Source organism: Trachinotus anak, unplaced genomic scaffold (genome assembly GCF_046630095.1).
Source record: "Trachinotus anak isolate AG129_WGS33_773 ecotype Australia unplaced genomic scaffold, CSIRO_AGI_Tana_v1 ptg000026l, whole genome shotgun sequence".
Lineage (NCBI taxonomy): Eukaryota > Metazoa > Chordata > Actinopteri > Carangiformes > Carangidae > Trachinotus > Trachinotus anak.
The window spans coordinates 2,291,914-2,316,340 of NW_027273877.1; the positions used below are offsets into that span (position 1 = coordinate 2,291,914).

Genomic DNA, 24,427 nt, shown 5'->3' on the forward strand with positions numbered 1-24,427 from the left:
CTTTCAGCTGCATTATATGTGGGAAAAGTACCACACAAAAACCTTATCTACCTTACCTAGGCATATTAGATGCCTGTCAGTTGTTTCTTAGTCACAGCAACTGCATTTCTTAATCTACTTAAGTTTAATCTTACTCAGTCTGATTAAAATATGCACAAGCATTAAAAGACTGTTAGCACAAAGTATGAGTACAAACATCTCTAAATGAGTAGTGTGTATTATAAAATATGATTATTTGCATGTTACATTAGAAAGAATAGGAGGTAAATACATTTTAAAAAGAAAAAAATAACAACATCTTTAACTGCATTAGTCTGACAACTTCCTGCACGGTTATATCTGCACCCCTGTATGAGGGGGAACACTGCCAGTGATCCATCGTTAGTGCACACATCCACACAAACCCTTGTATGGATTTAGCTCCTCTACTACACACTCACACACACACTCACTCACGAGTACCCGCACAAAAACACACCACAGCAGCACTTACGGTACATCACCCACGAAGGCAGCGCTATAGAGGACAGTGCCAAGAAGCCGTCTATCTACTGTACACACCACGGCACCGGTACAGCACGATACACTCACAGGGAGACAGAGAAAGAAGTGGGATTGTATTCAACAGACCTGGTGCATAATGCCTGTGGGCGAGCGCACCTGAGCGTAGGCATCTTGTGAATCTTGTTGAACATGCGGTCCAGCCTCTTGAGGATGAGGATGAGGGCGGGGCGGACGGCCTCGGACGACCAGTCGGTGATGGGCAGCATCTCCATGATGTAGCGCCGCAGCCCTCGGCTCTCCATGGTCAGGGTGTCATAGGGGGCCAGCTTCAGCAGGGCATGGGCAATCTCTGCCAGCCTGGGTGGGAGACAACATGGATGCACTGTCAGTGCAAATTAATTATGCTATTAAAGGTATTCTTTCTTTTTTCCCTGACAGATGTACTGCTATGTTCAGCTCTCAGGTCCATAAAATGAGATAAAGACATCTCCACCCCATTTTCAAGCTGTGTATTTCAGATCGTATTGCACTAGAGGTGAGGCCAGTCACACTCTTCTCCCCCTCCTTTGAGCAACTTGCAGGAAGAGAACAATCAACTTTTATCAATAAATCTGATGAAAGACGCTTTGAAATCAGCCATGAACAAATCTCATCACCTCATGTGGGACTTGATGTCCAGCAGCTCCAGGGCCGTGACCCGGGGCTCTCCGGCAACGTTCTGCAGGATTTTGAGTCGTGGTCCGCAGTGTTTGTAAAACTCAGTGCAGATGTTTAGCAGAGACTCCCGTGGCCTGCGGAACTCCTCCCGGGCAATGCGCTCGTCCAGCTCCTCCCTCGGCATGCCCTGGCCCTCCTCCAGTAGGTGGAGGTTGTCCCTGGGAACATGAACAGAACCTCAGCCTTTGCTTTCCGAGTCCAGAATCTGGTACTGACTCAAGTGGAATTCAATGAACACATTTGTAGTAAAGAACTGCTCCAGTACTTCTCTTCTGTGGTTATAATAAAGTCCTGACCTGGTGTTGACTCCTCCTGACATGGTGTGGTTAGCTGTAGTGCCTCCCTTATGACCCTGATCACAGCGGGACATCTGCGGGGCTGTCATGGGCCTGTGGAGGAGGTGCGGATGAAATAATGAGGATTGTAAGCATCTAAAAAGGACGTCACCTCCAGCTACCGCATGTGCGTAAATTCACATCTAATTAACCTTGTTAGGGCCTCTGAGCTGTAGAGGAGGGCCTGCAGTGACGTGGCCAGAGCAGCGATAGCGGCAATCTCATCCCGGGCAGCTGAAGCTGATTCCATCGTAACCGTGTTGCTCTTCAGCTTCTGGAGGTAGCAGGGAACCAGAGCCTCCAGCACCATCAGCATCTGGAGACTGGGGAGATTATGCAGACTGTTAGATGACAGAAATGGGCAGGTGTAGAAAAAAGCTGCAGCAGCAGAAGAGGAAGAAGATGGAAAAATAATCCATTTATTCATACCTCCTGAAGGACTCAGGGGCATAGGCAACCACAGTTACACACAGCTTGATGGCCTCACTGATAGAAAAGGCCAAATCCTCATTACCATAACAGAAATCTGCAAAAAATACCATATGTATAACATTTAGAGCTTCCCATGAGCAATGAAAAGTCACATTTTCAATGGCTGGTGCTGTGGGATGTGAATCAACAGTTTACCTAGAGAACGTAGAGGTTTCTCAGCCTTCACCAGCTCCAGAGCGTCCAGGGCATCATGGGTCTCTCCCTCCAGAGAGACCAGCAGGTCAAACAGACACTGGGCTGACACTCCTTTAGACAGACCAGTACTGGTGCTGGTCTGGTGTAAGAATCAAATATAGAGAGGAATTTATTGAAGCCAAATTCACTTTTGCATCCAGCAATACAAAAACAAGTTTGTGCATGCACTAACTTGCTTGAATATTTATTTGAACATGTGGGTGTGCATGTGTGTGTACTCAACTGTGAATTCTAGCAGCGGGGCCACACTTGCAAACAGCTGCAGGATGAAGGGTTTGCGGTGGAGGATGTAGAACTGCCGGCAGCAGAACTCGATGCCCTGCCTCAGTAATGGGTTGCTCTCGTAGTCAGCATAGACCTGTCACAACAATACAGAGCGTACATGTGTTTCTGTCACCATTTATCGCACTCTTTCTTTAATGCAAACTTTTCCAGCTCAGACACCCATTTAAATCTTTTTGCATCATTTCTTTCTCGTTTTTTACATTTCTAGTTTGTCTATTCATTTGTTTTTAAATTTCTTTTGAAAATGCACATTCAAACTGCCCAGTGTCATTTTTCATTAGGAGGAGTTGGACAGAGGCTGAATGCCTGGGTTCTATGCAAAGTGTGAACTGACAACAATGTGGGAGAAAAAAAGAGAGACGATATAGCACTAGGCCCAGTGTACTGTAGGTGCAGTGGCAGTGTAATGGCACCAAAACCATCATGAATGAACAACAACAGGCAGTAATTTCAGATTGTTGCAGCGTTGCTAACGTGTCTGTACCTGCAGCATGGTGGGCAGGATCCACTGGTAACCGCTCAGAGAGAAGAGGTGGTTGAAGTGGACGGCAGTGTTGATGGCAGTTGCTGTGTACTGCCTGAGGAGGGCGCTGTCCTCCGGGTGTAGCAGCAACGCCCCATTGAAGACGTTGAGGAACAACATCATCTCGTCGCCCCACGGGTACTCACTGGGCATGCCCAGAAACATTTCCTCCAGCAGCTTGATCCACAGCACCTTGTGGAGGGTGTCCAAACCAAACAGCTCCTTACCTGAGAGATCAGGGGAAATGTAAACTACTTTATTTATCATCCTTAAAAGCGTCACAAGCACACACAGTTGGAGTCTTTCTCACCTTGTGGGTCATTGAACAACGAGAACTCCGCATCGATGGCGGTTCGTGGGAAGGAGGGCAGGCGGAGGAGGTCCTCCTGCAGCAGGGAGACGTGGGATTGTTTGTGCACGGCCGGCATGTGCTGCGTGAGGGAGATGAGGAACAGGACCCGACCGACCTCCTCTAGTTTACGGGAAAACACCTAGAAAAGGAAAGAGAATGTGTTCTCACATTCAATGGAGAGTCATTTCATTTCATAGTAGCTTCATTTCTTAAATTTTAACTTTTCCAAACCTGTTTCTGGATGAGCTCTTGTCCTTTCTCAGGCAGCATGTGGACCAGGTTGAGCTGTGGAGACACTGACCTCCGGAAGGGGTAGATGTCTCGTACATATGTCTACAGCAACATTAAATGGAAACTGTTAGGGAAAAAATTCCTCAAAACCAAGAAGACCTAGTTCAGCCCAGGTCCCTCTCTGCTTTTCTCAACAAATAATAAATAAAATCCTTTAAGATAGCAGGTCAAAATAAAGCTTATGTGATTGTTTCTACCTTGGAATAATGGATGAGGTTCCATCGTTTGTCCATGAGGAAGTAATGGGCTGATCTGGCCTCAGGGATGTTGAAAAATTCAAGACACTCCTGGATGGAGAAAGAGGAGACGTCATAAATCCCTCATTAGTTAACTTAAGCTCACATTAAAATTCAGTGCACTCTCACCCTGCGTTATTTATTTTTAGCTACAGTGAAAGACGGCCACACTCCTAATCATGATTACTAATGTGTAAACGAGAAGTCTGAGTCCAGTTCAGCGTCCTGACCTTCAGCAGGGCTTCAAACTGAGTGTCTTCGTGGACTGGCAGCTGTGTTGGGATGTCACATTCGTTCTGCCCGTGCACCACCAGTGTTTTGGTTCCTGCAGCAAAAAAAAAAAAAACACAAGAAAATCTTTTAATATGTTTGAAACTGATGTTCTGGAAAATATCCCCTCATCCTGTTTTATTTAAATTGAGCGTTCTTCATGTCTTTGCCAGGTCTCCACTGTACAGATCTTCAAAAAGCCAATGATATTTGAGGAAAGCACGAGTCTATCACCTAAAACAAAAAAGGAAGTTTTGTCTGAACCAATAAAGACTGATGACGGATTAAAAATGACTTATATAAATATTTTTTATGGTGATCTAGTGATGAAATTATGGGTTCTGGGAATTTTATTCATTTTAATACTTCAATATTTAATGTAATATATGAAAATGGAATCTATAAAAATGCCTTTGTGCCAAAGCTATGTTAGCTTTACTAATCTAGGCATCATCAGTATCAGTAAGTTGACCTGGCATGGATGCAGTGACCAGCAGTTTGACCTCACACTGCTCCTTCTTCATGGTCTGCTTCAGGTCCTTGAAGAAGAGCCCCTCCACGTAGCCCACCACCTCCCACAGGAAGGTCAGTGTGGCCGAGATGGCATCCATTCCCCACTCGCAGGGAGTCCGCACAAAGTACATGATCAGTCCCACCTACAAGAAGGAGATACAATTGAGAGAACTGATGTAAGTTTAAAAGATGATAAAGATAAATGACATAAATGAAGGTGAAGTAAAAGTAATGAGTTCTTTCTGTCGCCTGACCAGGTAGTTGAAGAGGATATGAGAAGTCTGAGCCGGCAGGTCTCCAATGTTGAGCAGGAGCTTCCTCAGCATGTACATCAGCTCATCCTAACAACACAAGAAATTCAAGTGATGATGATTTACATCTGAGGTTGTGTGTGTGTCTGTGTGTGTGTGTGTCCTTCAGATGTTCGCCTACCTGTCTGTTGCTCACTGTCAGCTTTTCCAGGAAGTGGCGAAGAACCAGGGCTGGATCTTCAATCAGGCAGTTCCAGAGGATTTGCTGAGCCACAGCACTCACTGAAGAAACAGTAAAATCCCGCATGTCAGAAAAAAAAAGATCAGACAAAATGTTGATACAGATGCATTGTATGTAAATCTATCATCTCTCTAATAATCATCGAATCAACGACATCGAATCTTAATCTTTTTGTATGATGACTCCTACCTGCCACGCCATCCTCTCGAACGTCCCCATCCTCCATGAGGTGCACTATTGGTAGGACGGCAGCACAGATGCATGCTGGGAAGACAGCTTGGGGTGGCTGCAGCATGTGGTGAGTAGGAGTGTGTTCAGTTGTGTTCTCCTCGTCTGGGAAAAAAAATTTACAAATAAAAGTTCCATGAAGGTAGATAAGGATGAGTTTATAAGTTTTGTGAAAAAGGCTCTTGTCATATTTATTTTCAAACCTTCAGCGCTGGCCAGTGAGCGGACTGACCACACGGAGCCCCGGCGGAAAGAGTAGTTCCTGTGGGAGTTACTGGAGGCGCAGGACGGGCTGACAGACAGACGGCGTGACGCCAGGTTCACCACTTCTTCTGCTGGCGGGATCAATGTCCGACATAACCAGTACAGATAGAGGAAGAAGAACATGCTGTCAGGGCACAGAGCTGTCAGCAGACATCAGGACTTGTATATTTCTGTACACAATATGTGCTTGTGCGCCCGGTAGCCCCACCTTCTTCCTCCTGCTCCGGCGGTGGGCTGCAGGTGGGCTCGTAGCAGGCCTCCTGAGCCACGGGGATGGCCGTGATGATGCTGGCCTCGCGGCCCAGTCGCCGCTTCTCTTCCTCCTGCTGCAGGTTCTTCAGGATGTGCTCGGCTCGCTGGTGGGAGCGCGACACCGCCCGCGCAGAGAAAGATTTCTGAAAGGTGAGGGGGGGGATTGGCATGGAGGGTGGCGTTGGATCAAACAGCACCGAGGCAGAACAGCGGGTGCAGACATACAGATTGAAAAATGAGGGAATGCACAAATTAAAACCAAACTGACAGGGTAAATCTTTCAGGAACGTGTGTGCACAGCTATTCTAGGCTTACGGTTACATCTGAGGAGCATTTTGGAATGTAAAATGACCGGACAACACATCAATACAGTAACTCTCCTAATGCCATCCCGAGCATCATGAAGAACACTGTTGAAGTATTGAATAGGAAAGATTTCAATCATGACGAATTGTGACACAAATAAATGTATTCAGACTGGAATTTGGAGAATTTACTGTATATTGTGTACAGTAAATGCCTCACATCATTCCCACAAGTGCTCATGTACATACATATCCAAATAAGCTGAACACATGATATGAAAAACACAGCAAAGTCATTCTCATCTAATGACCATGCATCAACAGCACAATACACACAAAATGTCTGAATGTCCGATGCATGCTGTTATTTTTTTTTCCTTACAATCAGAGCAAATGTTGGATTACTGTAAGTGTGGTGTGTATCACTGATCAAGATGCAGCTATCTGAAATGACCCATGAAACTACCCCAGCTTCTGATCCATGATGAAAACCTACAGCCTCCCAATGGCCTAGAAACATTAAATGGAGAAAAAATTTCCCTCCTGTGTTTAATGATCTGAGGTAACAAGATGCATCAGCACAAACATCCGGGCAGAAATACCAACTTACTATGGTATGGACTGACTGAATTAATGTGGAGTACTAAAAACAAAGACAGTCGATAGATAAATTATATAACATGTGCTCGCAGGTCGTCATCAAAATCTATAAAACATATTTTGAAAATCATGCTTTTTAACCAAAAAAAAGACAAGAAAGTAAAAGGAAACACCAAGAAATCTGTTTTGCTATTTTAAATGACCACTTCCCTTAAATATGTGACATTTATTTTCTTAAATGAGCAGATGTCTCGGTGCAGTTGTCCACATTACACTTGCAGAGCAGTAACTCATGTATTTTAAAGCAGTCTAAAGTGCACTGTATCTGATTTTAGTATATTATGGGGTTGAGCTGTGATTCAATTGGATTTAAAGGATTAGTTCAACCAAATGACAAAAAAAAAACAAAAACATATTTAGTTCCTCATCATTAGTTTGATCTGATCATGCTGATAGTTTTGATTTAATTTGTCCACATTCTGAGCTATCTGAGATTTCTGCCTCCAATTAGTGGCACGCACTGAATTTAAATTACATGCAAGCTTTGAGCTAAATGCTAAAGTTATTTTAAAGATAAATAGGCATAAGGTTTACCATCTTAATTTAACGGATGACCAAGGTTATTACAGTTCGTCCTGAGGGAGACATAAGTGTCTGTAGCAAATGTCATGACAATCCAAAACAGATGACGAGGGATTTATCATATTATATTTAATTATATTAAAATAATATTATTTATTATTCTCATTCTTATTCTTATTCTTATGATTTCATTTAAAATTGCAAATGTCAACCTGATGGTGGCGTAACAGCAAACATCAGAGGATCCATCTTCTGGAAACAAATGTCTGTACAGGATTTCACTGCAATCCATTTTTGTTGTTGTTGTTGAGATATTTCAGTCTGGACCAAAGTGGTGGACTAGCCGACCAACAGTGTGACCCTACAGCTAGGGCGGCTAAAAATAATCAATAATCTGCACAAACACTGGGCAAATTAAATAAAAGCAATCTGCAATCTAGATTCCCAAAAGGGAGGAGATCAAATATGTTTTGTTTTTGTTTTTTTGGGGGGTGAACAATCCCTTTAATTTTGCAGTGCACAGCATTAAATTTACATAGAATCTACAGCAACCTGACCACCCGACCCAGGTCAGGTTGTTTGTGATGAAAATCTGTATGATTCACATATTATGTACATTAACTACACCTTGAAGTCCAAGCTAATTCAAAAGTAATAATAACAATAAGGAAGTCACCATTTCTGATGCATTCAATATAAACATATTAATATTTAATATTAGTATAAGTAAGTAATGGTAAAGTAAATTAGTAATTGTACTAAATGCATAGGGCAACCCACATAAACAAGGCTCAGACTTACTGACTGGTCTTCATTGATTGGGTCCTGGACGCTGCCAGTGTTCTGGGGCACCCAGGGGGGGTCGAATATGGGGACACAGGGCATGCCCAGAATAGGAGAGGGAAGAGTGAAGTTGATGCTGGGTGGAGGGATCTGAAACAAAAGACAGATGTAGTACGACTTGGGTCAGAGTAGCCTAGTTTCGTGAGACGACAGAAAGAGAACTTTCATTTTGTGGACAAACAGAAACGGATTATTCTGAACCTTGAAGATCTGCTGGGCTCCCTCCTCCATGCGAGGCCACACCTGGTAGCGGAAACGCCACAGTGTGTAAAACTTCAGGATGGAGTTGATGCGCTGGCAGGCCTCCTGGTGCTGGAACTCCGCCATCATCATTTCGGTCACCGCGTCGGGGACCTTTACCGCACACAGGAGGAACATGGCAGCTGGAGGCGATTCAGAGAGGGCAGAAGGAGGGAGGAAAGAGGAAAAGGGCAAGGAAAGGGCAGGAAAGAAGAAGGTAAAATATGGTTGAGGGCAAATAGTGATACAGATGGAGGGAGGGGAGAAAGAAAGGAGACAGATTGTGACAGAATGGAAGACAGAAATTTAGGAAAAAGGAGACAGAATAAAATATATGTGTTTCATCATTTTAAATTCTAAAAACAAACTCTGATGGGCACAACAACCTACAGAGGCAACCCACAGATCACTGACACAGCCTTATGTGACTCACCAGCAGCAGCTGCCATATGTTCATCCACACTGAGCAACAGTTCCCAGGCTGCAGGCTGGATGTCTCCGTACATGTCGTCGGTCAGGATGGGCGCCGCTTTGATCAGCAGAGAAAGTGGAGCCGGTGACAAGCTCATCACCTGAAAGAAACGCAAACCGAAAGTAGAGAACATCTTATGCACAGCAGCTTGGGAGGAATACGTCACACCGTTAAGCACCAAGGTGTATGTAACTACACCTAAAAATAAAGATGGTGCAATAGCCACAAAATAAAAACAGTAAGGGATCAAATAATCCTTTTTAAATGTCTCAAACAAGTGTATGAGCCTGAAGCAGAATCATTCTTGCAGTATCATGCAGTTCATTTTCTTTTTTTTACAGGATTATAATCACAATAATGACTAACTCTAAAAACCATTTCACCTGGTTGCGGATGTACTTGAGCATCCCTGTATCTTTCTTCCCCTCTGTGTTGGAGTCAGTGGGTCTTCTCTTCATGGACGGGGTCCTCAGACAGGACTTGTCAGAGCACTGATGGCACAGATACATTTATGAAAAACTAGCCCATCCCTTTATAGATTCGTTTAAATCAGGACAGAAAGCTTGCGAAATGAACCTCTTTGTTTTTCTTTGCACGTGCTCCAAAGCTCCCAGAGGAGGCGCTGTCTTCTCTCAGGCTGTCCACCGTCTCACCGTACACCAGCTTGATGGCCCGGACCAGACGGGCGCAGGAGCGGCTGTGGTGCTGGTAGCAGTGTGGGTGGCAGAAGTCTATGTGGGTGCAGATGAAACTCTGCTGGTTGCACAGCAGGATCATAATCTGAGCCGAGAGAGGAGAAGAGGAGGGGAGGTCAGGATGTGAGGAGGAACACACAGGCACCACCATCCACACATTGCTGATATACATACATGGAGCCAGGACATGTTGCGGTGGTAATTGTCCTCCGCTCCTCCCGAGCTCTGACCCTCTGGCTCGATGCTGGGTTCGCTGGTGCTGAAGGGACTGCCTGCACCAAGGAACAAGAACACACAAATATTATATCTACCATTTAATCTCCTATGACAGATGATTGCATCCACAACTTACCGATGTCAGTGACGGTGTCCCTGCTGTGTGTTTGTGACAGCAGCCCCTCTTCGTTCTCAGACTCGGAGTCCTGCCGGGACAGCTTGGTGCTCTTGAGGCTCCCTGCCCGGCGGATGGAGGACAGGGAGCCACCCTTCTTCACGCGGAAACTGCGGGCCCCTTTGATCTGAAGCAGCCGGGAGCCTCCGATGCGAATCTTACGGATGGGTGCTGGGGAGGGAGGATGTGGAGGCAGATTATCTACAATCATCGGTGAGTCATAAGCAAACGGCAGCAACAAAACGAGTGACCCGGTGCAAATGAGATCGGGCTCTCACCCTGAGATTCCTGTGTCTTCTTGTCATCGCAGGTGGTGTCAGACTTCAGTGTATGGCTGCTGCTGTTGAGCGAATCGTGTCCGTCTTCATCATCAAGGATGCCTGCAAAGCTGATCTTCCTCTCGTAGCGATGGCGGCCGAGGTCCGGGTCCAAACGCAGGCGGCAGCTGTCAAGATCCTACGGCGAACATGGGAACATATATGCATATATTTGATTCAAATGCATTTTTCTGTTCATATCCTCTATCTCATATCTCTCACTTTCACGATACAATGAATGTGAATATCTGGACAGTGGAAAGAGTAAATACATTACAGTATCTACTGTACAATACTGAATGGATATATTTTTTGCACAGGTTTCAGTACTGACCACAAGTGGCTCGGTGCGTGGGCGGGGTAAGCAGGGGAATGTCTCTCGCAGGAAAGTGGTGATTTCCAACAGGAGCTGGCAGGCAGCCATCTTCAGAGCAAAGGGGCAGCCGCATTTTGTAGGATTGACTGTGTCTTTAGGTAGAAAGTTATATAAAATCAAATTACATGCTGGTGAAAACCCCCAAAAAAGCAGGTAAGGAGAACAACATTGAAAAACAGCCGTAAATTAAAAATCTAAAAACTAAACTGAACCAAAATGTATAAAAATTTAACATTTATTGAACCTTATCCACCAATGTAGCTCTGACTCACTGTCATCTAAATAGTCCTCTTCTTCATCTTCTTTTCTCATCCTCCGTTTGGTCTCTTCATCGTAAATGTAACCCAGAATGTTGGCAGGGCTCTCGCTGTCAGAGTGACAGAGTTCACTGAGCCTTGTGCCGATTGCCTGAGCAGATTAAACACAGGAAGACACACACTCTTAAGATTTAATGAAACCTTATTTTTCAGTGTCACCTTTAATAATCTGTGAAATCTCAAACTCACGTCTCCCCACTGGCAGAAATGTTTGGCGGCGTTCCACTGGAGCTTCTGGTTTCTTTTGTTGCCGACAATAGGTGATCGCCCCCTTGACAGACCTCTCTTAGTGATGTTGACGTGGTGGCCTTTCATCCACTCTGGCCAGTTGCCACGGTTACAGCGGTGGACAAATCTGGCACATTCGAGGAAGAGGGAGGCCCGGGCCACAACTGGAGCTTCCTGAAGGTACCAGGAAGCGGATGAGGAAGCGGATAAAGATTTTAATGCCACTAATTTGTGGTAGCTTTTCAGGACACAGAGGTGACAAGCCCACACTCGTGCATTGTATCCATAACGAAACATACCAGGTCCAGAGCAGCAGCAAGGATGGAGGCGTCCGGTATCGTTCCTGGCTCACAGCAGTTCAGGAGAAACTGGAAGCGTTTCATTCCCTGGCGAATGGCGCCCAAATTCACCACATTCTTGTTCTTCATGGCCTCCTGACTGGCTGCTAGGCGCTCCTGAAAACCATGAGGACCTGGAGGAAAAGATGAAGGAGAAGAGAAGAGAGGAGGAGGAGGAGAGAAGAGAGTATAACAGAACAAGTGAAGGGGATTTTCAGGTGGAGTTGTTTGCCGAGGATGACATTAAGACATTGCATGGAGCAACATCACCATCCAGGACATTTAACAGAAAAGCACTGAAGAGCCACTGACAAATGAAGCTGAGTGAGAGATGGACACACAGCCACTGGCAGAGGTTACACTTGGATTTTCAATTGCACTTTTACTGTGTAATCTTAGCAACACAAAAAATGATTACATCAAGACTATTATAAAAACATTTTTCTCTTATACATTATATTCCTTACAGTAGGCTGTTATAAATCACATTGAAATGACAAGTGTAGCCGTAGCCGTACTGAAGAAAGCTGTATGTGGACCATTCGGTTTTATCACTTTACTGGAATTCAGGCATTGGAAAATACCACCAGACATCACCACAGAAGAGACGAGAGCACTGACAGCGTCATGCTTGACGTAGCACTGAAATATGCTTCACAGCAGAAAGATGGCCTCCTAGATATGAGTGATTCCCAGACACCTCCTTTCCTCTCTTTGATGGAAAGAAGAGGAAGGGGTTGATTGTTGAAGAGGACAGGACGTGCATAGTTGGAAAGAAGGGAATGTAGAATTGGTAGGACAACACACTGTCACGGGAGAAATTTGACAAATTAAACCAGAGTGATCTATTTCCTCATTATAATGCTAAAAAAGATGGTTCTTTTTAGAGAGGGTGATAAATTTAGGGAACTGCAAACAACAACAAGTGGCCATTGGAGAGAAAAACAAACAATGTAATTTCACACTCCAGGCGGAAGTGAGTTTCAACACATCTGAATGTCTGGCATTGAGATCTTTGTGAGAAAGTTTATGTAGAGTCATTTTAAAGAACTCTATGTAAATCACTGGATTGATGGCACTAATTGTTTGGATATGGTTTGTTTAACACAGAAGTATAAAAAGAGAGTTATAGAAAAAATCTCCTGAAATTTGATGTAAAGTGCACATGATTATACTTGTTTGCAGTAATTACATGAATGTCTAATAAAAGGAGTACTGGGTATGGTGTGTTTAATTCCTTATATTTAACTTTTCATTTGTATGAATAAATGGAGGAATATTATGTTATTTCCTCTGTCAAATGTCACATAGTCTTGCCTTAAAAGTGCCACCACTGGATTATTTTATATAAACTTTTTAGAAGTTAGTTTGGCGCATCGTGCTTTTATGAACTAGACATTTTGATGGGTTGAAAAGAAGACATCCAGGCTGACAGAGTGTAGCAGGCAGCTTTCCGGCGATGGAGAATGGTGTACGGGAGGAGTGGCAGAAGAGAACAGACCACGACTTGCGAGGCGAGACAAGGCACGACACCACACGGACAAACAGAGGCTGGGACACAAAGAGAGAGAGAAATAGACAACAGGACGATGGGGCGTGGGTGGGCGAGGGGCACCCTGGAGTGGGGGAGGTCTACCATCTTTCTCTTCTGTGTGGTGAAGCTTGGATGGATTCCTCCTGCCAGACCTCCATTTACCGAGCCGCTTGAAGAAATTCTCCTCCTCGTCCCTGCCGTACTCTGGCCCCGCGGCGCCCCCTTCTGAAAGCTTCACCGCACTGGTGAACTTCACCTAAGACACATAACACATACACCAGATTTAGGCCTGTACATTTAAGTAATTAGTTTCTTACATACTTTATGGATTCAATTGAATGTTCAGTTTTATTTTATGTTATTTCATCTTTCAAGATAGATGCTGTTTAAGTGCCTTCTCCACATCTGCAATAAATTCTGGTAGAGAAACACTTAGCTGTGGCCCTGGCTATGAGCTTCTTTATTCTCTTGCTGTTGTAGCATAATACAAAATTAATGAAAAAAAAAAGATTATATATTAGAGCTGTGTGTGGTGGGGAGAGGCTGATTCTGACAGTTGTAACAGCCTATGTTATAGCATCTGCTGGGAGTGAACAGACAGTGTTATGGTCGCTGTTTACCCCCCCCCCCCCCGACCTTTGAACTCTGCCGTATGAAGGAGAGTCGATCCACTGAGCTGATGTCCAGCAGGTCCTCCACGCCGTCAGTCAGTCCAGAAAGAGAGGAACGCTTCAACCAGTTGCCTGGAGACACATGAATTAAGAAATTGTACCTGAACAAACAGCTCTACAGAACAAAGGGAGGCATGAAGTACACACTGGGTACACATGCACACACACAGGGGCTGGATAGAGGAAGAAAAGAGCAGACAGGGCAGCGCATCCACTCACTGCGCATACATCACATACATTCAGAGTGTTTAACAACTCATAACAATTCACAGACTGAGGTTCATTCAAAGTTTGAACAAAAATGGAACAAAACTTCCTTTAAAGGTGACAGAAAAAAAAAGACCCTGGTCAAATGGTATTTGCAAATACAGCGTCAGACAGTTGGAGTGAACTCCACTTCCCTATAAAACAGTAAAGCAGGGTTGAAAAAAACTGCTGATACTGCAGTTTGTTGTTGGATAATCTTAAGGGAATGCAGGGAGCGATTAAAGTTATCTCGGTTTTGCTATTTGTTAATAATATATATATATATTAAATTTTTTTGCAAAAACCGATTTTATAAATTAATCTACAATTTAATACATTTATATATGTGAGTTAAAAGCAAGTAAGATGAAACTGAATGGATTCCTTACAGTTACAAGCTGATGCAGATGTTTGCTTCCCAGCGACGTGATGTGAATTAATGTGTGAAAATGTTTCAGTTAAAAAAAATCTGTAATTACTGTAGTTGTAGTTGGCTGATACGATTTGCAAATACAAGTTAACCCAGGTCTGGAACACCGTGCACACTGGGAGAGATGACCAGCACAAACAGACATGACACCGACACTGTATGAAGATGGCTCCACATCCACATACGTAAGACAGAGAGAGTGAGTGGTAGGCGAACAGTCCCCCGGCATGCTGAGGCACAGGGAGGAACACAAAACAGACCAAAGAGATGAAGTGACTTGGCCTCGCGGCAGGCAGTGTTCCAGTGTTAGACAAACAAAACACATCGTGTCTGAGTGAATTTCAAGGTGACAGTTGGAACAGCATATGTAATGAGGTATGGTCATGGAAATACAAACTGTAACCAGAGCTGATATTAAAAAGGAAAAAACAATGATTTGGACGGTTTGCACTGAGAACTAACAATATTTTCCTACATGTTTCTCTTAGCATGGACAGTACAAGTGAGAAAACCCAGATGCCTAAAAGATGCATAAACTTTTATATTTAGCTTTTGAATTGTTCAGAGAAAGAAAACCTGTATGAATCTGAAAATGTTACAGTGTGGTGAAAAAATATGATGGAAATTTGCTGTTAACACATTTCATAGATTTTCGCATCAGAATAAAATGTCAATTTTATACTTGGAAATTTGGTTTGACTGACATTTTGCTACATTTTTTTTTTAGTCAAATTAGATTATTTTTGTGCCCAAGCCCAAAAATGACCATCACAAACTAGTAAACTACTACTGACTACTAAAATAGTCACTGCTCCTGAAAACCTTTCGATTACACTGATGTTCCTCGTCTTTTTACAAGTTTACAACCAAAATGTGAGGATTCATGGCTGTGTGCAGATGCAAAGTGGAATTTAGTGATGCAAAAAACTTTTCAGTGACACTGCTGCTCTGGTGACGACAATAGAAACAGCCAGAAATTTTGCTGGTTGGCATGAAGCTGAGCAAGAATGACTCGCATTCATAATAATAGCTATAATAGCCTCCATTACTGACTTTTCATCCCACTTTAATCCGAAATTACCTGTCGGTTTTTTGAGTTCTGCCTCTAAAAAAAAGAGAACAGTTGAAGGTAAACATTTTTCAGGGTGGTTAGAGGCAGACCTGTTGCACAATCCACGCTCTTACCTATAGGCAGCTTCAGTTTCTTGCGCAGTGAAATGCGACGGGATCTGGATCTGGAGCGCCGGTCGGTGGTGGTGCCAGAGTGGGCAGTGGTGCACTCTGAGGTGTCCTGCTCTGATTGGCTGCTTGTGTCACTGGCGGCGCTCTGCGACTTGAACATCTTCCTCCAGAAATCCTTCCTGCCCAGTAGAGCGCCCGGGATCTGTTCCTCACTGGGGGTACAGAGAGGGAACAAAGGAAGGTCGGATATGAGGATAAAAATTTGCATTTCTGTTAGTATAAATTTAATGTTTTGAACTGTGACCTCTTTATTTAAGGGGGAGAGGAAGCAAGAGGAGGAGTTTTAAAAGTTTTCCTATTTTGTGCAGAGAAATGGCAGCTGTGCTCAACATGGTGCAATATGGAGACGCTGTGAGGTGGACACTCACTGTTCGGGGGTCTGGGGGGGTCTGCTGGAGATGTAGCTGCGACACTCATCTGCAGCACTGGACACCTGACCCTTCTCCCCGGACACACCCGCCTCTGACCTGCGCACACACACACACACCCCGACAAACAGACAAACCAGCTGAACTCTCCTGATGCAGTACAGTCTACCCATGAGAGTCTACAGGTAGTTATGTTTAGCATCGTGCCAATGAAAACTGAGTTCACCCCTGATAACTGCCTGACTGGAAACATCCCTAATTTATAACATTTTATCAGTAGAAGATTTGCCATTGTTATCCTCTATTCATCCATGTGGATGAAAATCAATAACTACATAGATTATTTGTTTTATTTACCTACGTTCATATATTTTTATGCACGTTTCTAATTGCTTACAGTGCATAGTTTTGCATGTTTACAATGTTACATAACTTTAATAATAAGTAAAAGAAAAAGGATGCATGTAGAAACGCTGCATACAAAATATTTTAAACAAGATGTGGTAAATATTTGTTGACATTATAAAAAAAGAGAACAAAAACTAAAAAAATAATTAAATAAATACGTAAACTAAATAATTGGTTGATTGATCATCCATATTAAATACTCATTTTGTCCATCATCTAATTATTCAAGCTATTACAATGACTATTTCTCACTGTTATGTCACTGTTATGTAAATCCAACATGTACATATGCCCAACTTTAATTATATATTGTTCTTTAATTATTGGCCTCATAGTCATTCCATATTTTCAGATTTTTAATTTCTAACTTAACGAACATTATTTTTATTATTATTATATGTATATTATTATTTATTATATTACTTTTATATCTAAGAGTCTTAGTTCATAACTAACTCATGTTTGGTGCCATTTTAAATATTATGATATATTATGTTATGAATCAAAGTTAGTCTGAGCTATTGCACATAACTAGAGAGCAAGACTCTCTGATAAATCAACTGTCTCTATAAACTACATCTTATATGGACCTGGAGGACTTCATGGCCTGGATGCAGCACACTGGGCACCTACAATTCAGAGCTAGCAATCATAACCAATGGCGATTTCAATGTATTCAAACTTATAAACAAAATAACATAAAGTCAAAGGTATTTTTTATTTCTTTAACGCTGCCACGTGATTTTTATTTTCATTTCAAAACAGTGGAGGTGCCTCCTGGCCGGGCTGCCCAGTGTGCTCCAGCCACGCCATTTTGAAAATAAGAACATCAAATCAGTCACTCAAGCAAGATAAACAGATGCAGACAGGACAGAAATAAACAGAAAAAAATTAAAAAGGCAAGCAGTGATGAGAAGCGTAGCTCTGATTGGTCAGAAAAGGAGAAATGTTGACGTAAGATCTCACATAATCAATCACTGTGATTGGATGAGAAATATTTTGTGACATCATAAGGGGGGTGGTTTTAAGGTCTATGCTTGAGGGTGTTTCACATTTTTCACAGAAATGGACACCAGGTCATTTTTTTCACTTTTACAAGTTTACGACAGGAGAAAAAATTATGTCATTTAGACCATTTCTGGCCAGTAATTGGCCAGTACCTCTTAGGTCCAGGCTGTTTGGTCTCTTCCTTCTCCTCAGGTTTCTTGGTGGCGGTGACCTTCTCGGCACTGTCCAGGAGCGCGCTCAGTGCAACCCTGCGGAACACATTTCCATGGGCTTCCTTAATGAACTGCACCAGCTGGCGGATGTCGCAGTACAGACCCTGGAAGGGACGAGGGTGACAGAGTGAGAGCGTGGGACGCGTGAGTCAAATGGTATGTGCACGACAAAGTGTGTAAGAGAGAGAGAAGAAAAAAAGACATAAAGAATCCGGCTGATATTACTCTACAGTTAGCATCAAACAGTGTGTGCATATATGCATAAATGTGTGGTATGCAGGAGCATGCTGGAGTTTGTCAGGGCACTGGCTCCAGCTTGTGAGTGGGTGGCCTCTGATCCTGTGCCATAATAAAGCCTGCCTTGAGAAGTGTGTCATCTTCCGCCAACATACACAAGTCATGCCAGCCTCGAGGCTTTTTCAGCAGCACAGAGTGGCCGTGGTACCTCATTGCTCTTAGAGGAGCGATCCCACTGCAGCAGGAATGCATGGACTATTGAAGTTTGATTAAAAACATGTCAATCTCAGAAGAGCAGCTATTTTTTAAAAAATTGCTTATTAAAGCAATTTAATATCAACAACCCAGATATTAAAATACTGGTCCATCTATGAACTAAAATCTAGTTTTAAACGAGAAACACTGTGAATCAAAATGTAATATGCACAAGGGTAATGATAAAATAGGATATGAGAGGACCTGGACTTGTCTGGTCCTGACTTGAATGTCCTTTTTTTTTGCAATATTTTTTTAATTCCCTTTTTTACTTTTTAAATAGATCGAGTTTTTGTATTACTTGCCCAATTTTCAACCACTCAAAGACACTCAGCAGCCATAATGTGAGGCAGTAAATGCAAGTTATTATTACTCTGTGAAAGTTAAGACTGGCTTCCAAAGAAAAGATCTTTTTCCGGCCTACACTCAGGCTAACACTATCAAAATTCATCAGAAACTGGGTATAAGAAATGGAAAATGTAATTTTAACTGCATGTTAAATATTTTGCCTGTTGCAGGTTTGCTATATCTAATTTACAGTAAAATAAAAAGTAAAAATCATTTGCAAAAATATCTGTTCTAGAAAAGAACAGAGAACGGCTGAATGTCTTTATTAACAGAGAGAGATTAAGTGCAACTCATTTCCAATTCATCATGTGTGACACAGCATTAACAAAGGCAGCAGAAGTGATTGCTCTTTAGGCTCAGTGCAAGATGAGCCATTAATAATTCAACTACAACATCCTGCAGGAAGATATATGAGTGTCTGAATCTAAAGGGAGCACAACTGATACGCGAGGCACAGACTGAATCAAAGGAGAGCCACAGAGATGGATAGAGAAGATGAAAAATAAATAGACGGAGAGAAGCAGATGGACTGATGATTTCACACACCACTCACCAGGTTCTCGGGGCTGTGCAGCTCGTGTGTGGTTGAGGCACAGCGGGTGATGAGGCACTTGAACATGCATCCCACCACCACCGCCTCCATATTCTGGGCCACCGACTTGTTGTCCCCCGTGGTGAAGTTGTTGCCGAAGCCCGCCTTGTCTGGAAGCAACAGGGAGGCGGGAGAGACCACGGATCACACAGGGGGTGGTTTAGTCAGCGAAGGGAGAAAATTATTGACAGCTGACCAGCTTGAGTATAGAACAGTGAGCCCATACAACAGGGAGGGAAGGGGGCAAAGGAAAAGGTTCATACAGCATATGGGGGAGAAGCAAACTGAAAAGGATTCTGGGAAGGGGATAAGGAATACATGCAAGTGACTAAGGCCTGCTATATAAACATACAGTAGGGGGCTTATTCCCTTGGTCCAGTTAGATGATTCTCTATGCAAAAAATGTAAAGTCTATAAAAACCAGATTTAATCATACAAGTGTAAATTTTGGAATTGCAGGCGAGTTTTGTCACTTTCGGACAGAGTGAGGGGTGCAGCAATGAAAGCGGTGCCTAGGGAAGGGTCTGATTAGGTGAGTATATTCATCTTACTGCTAATATTATTGACTGTTATTAATTATTGATCATGTGTATCTACCGATGTTTCTTTTTTTCGCCCTCCTGGACCTCTCACCTGCACTGCCGTACTCTGCAAGAGAAAAGAGGCGGGGCACAAGTTGATTGACATCAGGCCAGCACAGACATGTACGCGGTTTCAGAAAGGACGTGGCACCCCACCTCCGGACGGAGGTGAACTTGAGACGCACACACACAGACTGCCACACGTGAAAATAACACACACGCGCACACACCAAAAAAACTAAACAAGGTGCCCTGTTCACTTTCAGAATAAAAGCACTCATCGGTTCAGTAACTTGCCAATTGCACAGTATTTTGCATCATATGACTTGATGTAGTTACCATGTACAAAACCTCAGTGCAAAACTGGCATGTACAATGTGTGTCAGTGCTCAGCAATAAAGCCACTGATTGAGCAGAGATGTAATGGGCAAAGCTTTGGATTGGCAAGTGTACAGAATGGATGAGTGAGAAAGGAAGGTAGGGTTCAGCTCATTGAAGTGGACGAAGAAAAAGAGGCAAGATGGAAGCAGGAGCAGGACGACAAAAAGGGACACGGACAAGCAGAGACGAGTGGAAGGAGGAAGGTAAAAGACAGATATATAAACAGAGATAGCGCTGGAATGCAAAGTCGAAGTGTGGGGTGAGACAGCAGTAATACAATTCAGCTTTGACGACCACACTAGAGCTTAAAAATGTCCAGCTTTTTATCTTATACTGCTCTGTAATACAGCACCCACATTATACGTTTAGTGCTGAAGTGAGTAGTCAATTAATCGACAACTATTTTGAAAATCAATCAGTTGTTTATTTAAGTCATTTATCAAGACAAAAATGCCAAACACACAACTTCCAGCTTCTGAAAAATATATTGCTTTTCTCTGTTTTATATAATAGGAAATTGAAAATCACCATTGGTCAGCCAAAATAATAAATTTAATGAGTTCTTGGAAACATTGAGATCTTGGAAACTGTGATGGCCACACAGTAATGCCTGCTGGCCAAGTCAATAACTACTGGATGAACTGGAATGAAACTGTATACACACATCTGTTGTCCCTACAGGATCAGTTGTAATTTTTTATTGTAACTGAGAACTGTCAACTGAATTGCCCCTCTGGGAATAAATAAAGTTTTCTGAATCTGAATCTGAATCCTAATAATGTGTGAGATCAAACTTTGAACCTATAGTGCCCGGATAACCCTGAAAAACTGAAGTCAGCATGCCCACAATGACCACACTAACCCAGTGATGGTGTGCAGGTAAAATGTTAGTATGGTCACCATTTGGCACCAAATATCTATATATATATGTCAGCATGCTAACATTTGCAATTTGCAAATAAGCAATAAACATAAAGTACTGCCAATCTGATGGGATTTGCAGGTATTTGACGATGACAAAATGCTAATATGTTTGATGATAAACTAAGAGGGTGAACATGCTAACATTATACCTGCTAAATATGACCATGTTAGCATTGTCATTGTGAGCATACTGTCATGCTGACTTTCATGTTTAGTACAGTCTCACAGAGCTGCTAACATGGCTGTAGACTCGCTGACTTTTGTGCATGCTGACATTTTGTAGACTAAATGATTAATTGATAAACTGAAAAAAAAATATTCATCAATATTAAAAGTAATTGTAATGTGCAACCTTATTGCAGCAAATATCAACTTTTTGCAGCATCAATCCCAGCACGAATCAGTATTTGCGTTCAAAACCTATGTTCCTGATTCACCTTATTTTTGCATTTGTTATTATTTTTTGTGTGTCACGACATGCATTCAGCCCCACTCTCTCACACACACACCACATACTTACTGTCAGTAATGGGCTCCATGCAGAAGCCCAGCAACGCATGCAGGAAATCCACAATGTTATTGAGAGAGTCTTTGTTCACATACTCGCGCATTGTCTGGCGAAACTGCAGCTTGTCCAGCTTATACAGGCTGGTCAGGCAGTTCTGGGCCTGAAAGGAAAGATTTGGAACAGGATACACTGTGCATTATGAGGATTTACTTGAATCAGTGTTTTCGAAGCTGGAATGACTTGTTTCAAAAATAAGATGTGCTATTTTCATCACTTTTCATTGATTCTCGTGAAAGGTATCAGCTATCAAGATAGCATTTTATTTCCTCTTTACTACTTAATCTAATAATAAAAAAATATTGACCAGCATTGAAATAGAACTGCAGCTGCTCCTCACTCAAGTTACAAACCCATCCCATAGCCCTCACAGGATTCATTCCACTTTCATTCATCTTTTATTACTCCAATGGGGCAATATGGTTAATAATAAATAGAAAGGGAATAAATGTCAAGCATCACAAATTGTGCTGATTTGTGGAAGCTGCACACATACAAAGGTCAGATGAGTTAGAGGGAAGAGTCTGACCTGCATCCTCAGGCGATCTCCGGACAGTCCGCGGTGCCCCTCGCCGCAGCCATAGGCGCAGCCCAGAGACTTGACTATCTTTATCAGCATGGTCAGAGCCAGGCGGTGGGTGCTGAGGCCGGAGCCTTCTTCCTGTTCATGGTGAAGTGAAGGACACAATCATTTATCACTTTATCTAGATATCCTCTACATTTAAAACCTCTGCGACACATCTCTGAATGTACCTTTTTATCATTATCCTTGTTATTCTTCACATCATCCTTGCTCCCCTGCCCACTCCCTCCACCACTTCCCCCTCCTCCTCCGCCTCCGCCTCCATCTCCCCCTCCACCTGCTCCTGGGACCGCTCCGCCTCCCTGGGCACCTCCGCCGAGGCCTTGACTAGCCGGGTCTTTGGCTCGGGCCTCCTGGTTCTCCTTGTTGTCAGGCTTGGACAGTTTCTTGCCCATGCCGGGCACCACGCCCAGCTGCAGCAGGCAGTCGATGATGTTGAGGGCCACGTCGCAGATCCTGGAGCTGATGTCGTGACTGAGGACGGCATAGAGTGCTCGCAAGACAGCCTGGAATACAAGGGAGAATTGGGGGTGAAAAGACTTTTACAATAACTCTCACCGGTGTCATTGTTGGTTAGTAAAGCTGCAGAAAATCCATAAGTTCCATTTACTGTATTTGCCCTCAGGGGTCATTTAAGTCACTTACAGTGAGGTCAAGCATGCCATTCTTCAGCACGAAGTTATTGGTCCCCTCGATGTTCTCCCCCTCCTCCAGACAGGAGTAGTTGATGCAGGAGTCGGTGAGGCTGCGTGGCAGGTTGGCGCAGGCCAGCGGCTCCACAGGGATCTCCGGGACGGCAACAGGGTTACAGAGCTTCTTCATGTGCTCGGTGAAGAAGTCGGCATAGCCCACGTTGAAGGACGCCACAGTCGTGTTGAACGCCGCCATGGTGATGGTGGAGATCTGAGATCGAACTTTAAGGCGAGAGAACAGGGAATGTTGTCATGTATTCTGATTATTGGTTGAATTGATTATAGATTATTGTGTCTTTTTTCAACTCTTATTACCGGATCCTGCTCTTTAATTACACTCAGATTCTCTTCTCTTGCTGTTTGTTCTAAAAGTAAGAAACTGAAACTTTTAAGTAAAACAACTGAATATGGTCTAAATGGTGCTTAATGCTCCTGTATTGATGATTAAGGGGTTTATATACTTATTACACCTATTATATGAGGCTTTAAGGCTTCATTTAAGTGCCAAATGTACTAAACTTAAGGTATTACTTAATATTTCCTACAGAGTCATATTCTGTTCTCAGTAAACCTAATGGCATGCATGTGATGCAGTGAGCATCCGAAGCCAACACTATTATTTGTATGTAAATTAGCACTGTCACAACAATACTATTGTTATATAACCCTGTCCTATTTCTGCTCGGCTCAGCAGGCCCCAGTGGAGCCAGCAGCATCTGTCCTCCCTTTGTTGTGGCTGATGGATAGTAATATGATTGTAGTTTTCATCTTGCAGCGGTCTGTAATTTCTTTATTTTGTTATATTTTCATTTCAAAAAAGGTGTTTGATGTTACTCTTACGCTCTGCCAGCCTTTCTAGAAGATGCACTGAGCATTTCCTATCATCTTAGTATTGACCTTAATCACTGCTGTATGCTGACTCTTCTTTATTATTACAAAAAATGTAATTTCCTATTATTGCATGTTTTTTTTTGCTTGGATTACCATATGAGAGCTTTCAAATTATGTGACCATTATCCTCAATTTTCTATTGATTTGTTGGATATTGAAAAGTGGGTCTGTATAGAGTGTGTCTGCAAATCTATTCATTTCTGTTCAAGTTTAGCTTATTTCTGCCTTGTTCTAAGACTTAATTTGTTCTCTTCTTGGTCAGGGCTGGCTCTCAGCTGGTTATGGTCTTAAGACTGATCCTCTGGACCACTCACCCTCTTTGACGGTGTTGTCGCTGTGGCTGTTGGAGTGATCAGGCATGTCTCTGAGGAGAGAGTGGTGGGAATGAGAGTGTTTGGCGCTCAGGCTGTCTGCGTCTGCAGCTGTGTCTGTGCTGCCCCTCCGTGTGAATTTGCCTGGAAAGTGATGCAACAGATACATTTTTCAGGTTGAATCAAACACACACATATAAAAATGCCAGCTGAATGTTTTTTAAAGAAAGACCTGGACATCAGATTCTGTTTGTGGGATTTTCATGCTTCATGCTCTTGTTTCCTATGAATGTAC

At 43.0% G+C, this 24,427-nt stretch overlaps 1 protein-coding gene across 19 annotated transcripts in view; it reads right to left on the bottom strand.

Moving 5' to 3' along the window:
- The window catches only part of LOC139609729 (protein unc-80 homolog), a 48,120-nt gene that overhangs the window by 14,541 nt on the left and 9,152 nt on the right, over positions 1–24,427 (bottom strand). For 3 of the 19 annotated variants that reach the window (XM_071464645.1, XM_071464641.1, XM_071464638.1), the window contains exons 11-52: positions 24,136–24,276; positions 22,884–23,152; positions 22,409–22,744; positions 22,185–22,316; positions 21,611–21,758; positions 19,802–19,852; positions 19,166–19,314; positions 17,713–17,876; positions 16,145–16,243; positions 15,720–15,928; positions 13,824–13,930; positions 13,290–13,443; positions 11,615–11,787; positions 11,277–11,489; positions 11,043–11,178; positions 10,729–10,862; positions 10,356–10,533; positions 10,039–10,278; positions 9,861–9,958; positions 9,568–9,771; positions 9,375–9,482; positions 8,953–9,091; positions 8,481–8,662; positions 8,238–8,369; positions 5,906–6,092; positions 5,637–5,768; positions 5,395–5,538; positions 5,146–5,246; positions 4,968–5,054; positions 4,673–4,856; positions 4,161–4,255; positions 3,892–3,981; positions 3,635–3,736; positions 3,362–3,542; positions 3,013–3,278; positions 2,467–2,601; positions 2,184–2,322; positions 1,986–2,082; positions 1,709–1,879; positions 1,518–1,610; positions 1,161–1,379; positions 661–861 (exon numbers count right to left, since the gene is read on the bottom strand). In XM_071464645.1, the coding sequence (XP_071320746.1) occupies positions 661–861; positions 1,161–1,379; positions 1,518–1,610; positions 1,709–1,879; positions 1,986–2,082; positions 2,184–2,322; positions 2,467–2,601; positions 3,013–3,278; positions 3,362–3,542; positions 3,635–3,736; positions 3,892–3,981; positions 4,161–4,255; positions 4,673–4,856; positions 4,968–5,054; positions 5,146–5,246; positions 5,395–5,538; positions 5,637–5,768; positions 5,906–6,092; positions 8,238–8,369; positions 8,481–8,662; positions 8,953–9,091; positions 9,375–9,482; positions 9,568–9,771; positions 9,861–9,958; positions 10,039–10,278; positions 10,356–10,533; positions 10,729–10,862; positions 11,043–11,178; positions 11,277–11,489; positions 11,615–11,787; positions 13,290–13,443; positions 13,824–13,930; positions 15,720–15,928; positions 16,145–16,243; positions 17,713–17,876; positions 19,166–19,314; positions 19,802–19,852; positions 21,611–21,758; positions 22,185–22,316; positions 22,409–22,744; positions 22,884–23,152; positions 24,136–24,276 (6,520 nt within the window). Of the gene's footprint in view, positions 1–630; positions 862–1,160; positions 1,380–1,517; positions 1,611–1,708; positions 1,880–1,985; positions 2,083–2,183; positions 2,323–2,466; positions 2,602–3,012; positions 3,279–3,361; positions 3,543–3,634; positions 3,737–3,891; positions 3,982–4,160; positions 4,256–4,672; positions 4,857–4,967; positions 5,055–5,145; positions 5,247–5,394; positions 5,539–5,636; positions 5,769–5,905; positions 6,093–8,237; positions 8,370–8,480; positions 8,663–8,952; positions 9,092–9,374; positions 9,483–9,567; positions 9,772–9,860; positions 9,959–10,038; positions 10,279–10,355; positions 10,534–10,728; positions 10,863–11,042; positions 11,179–11,276; positions 11,490–11,614; positions 11,788–13,289; positions 13,444–13,823; positions 13,931–15,719; positions 15,929–16,144; positions 16,244–17,712; positions 17,877–19,165; positions 19,315–19,801; positions 19,853–21,610; positions 21,759–22,184; positions 22,317–22,408; positions 22,745–22,883; positions 23,153–24,135; positions 24,277–24,427 lie in introns of all 19 variants that reach the window. The other 16 variants (XM_071464642.1, XM_071464636.1, XM_071464634.1 and 13 more) reach the window with 14 other exon arrangements.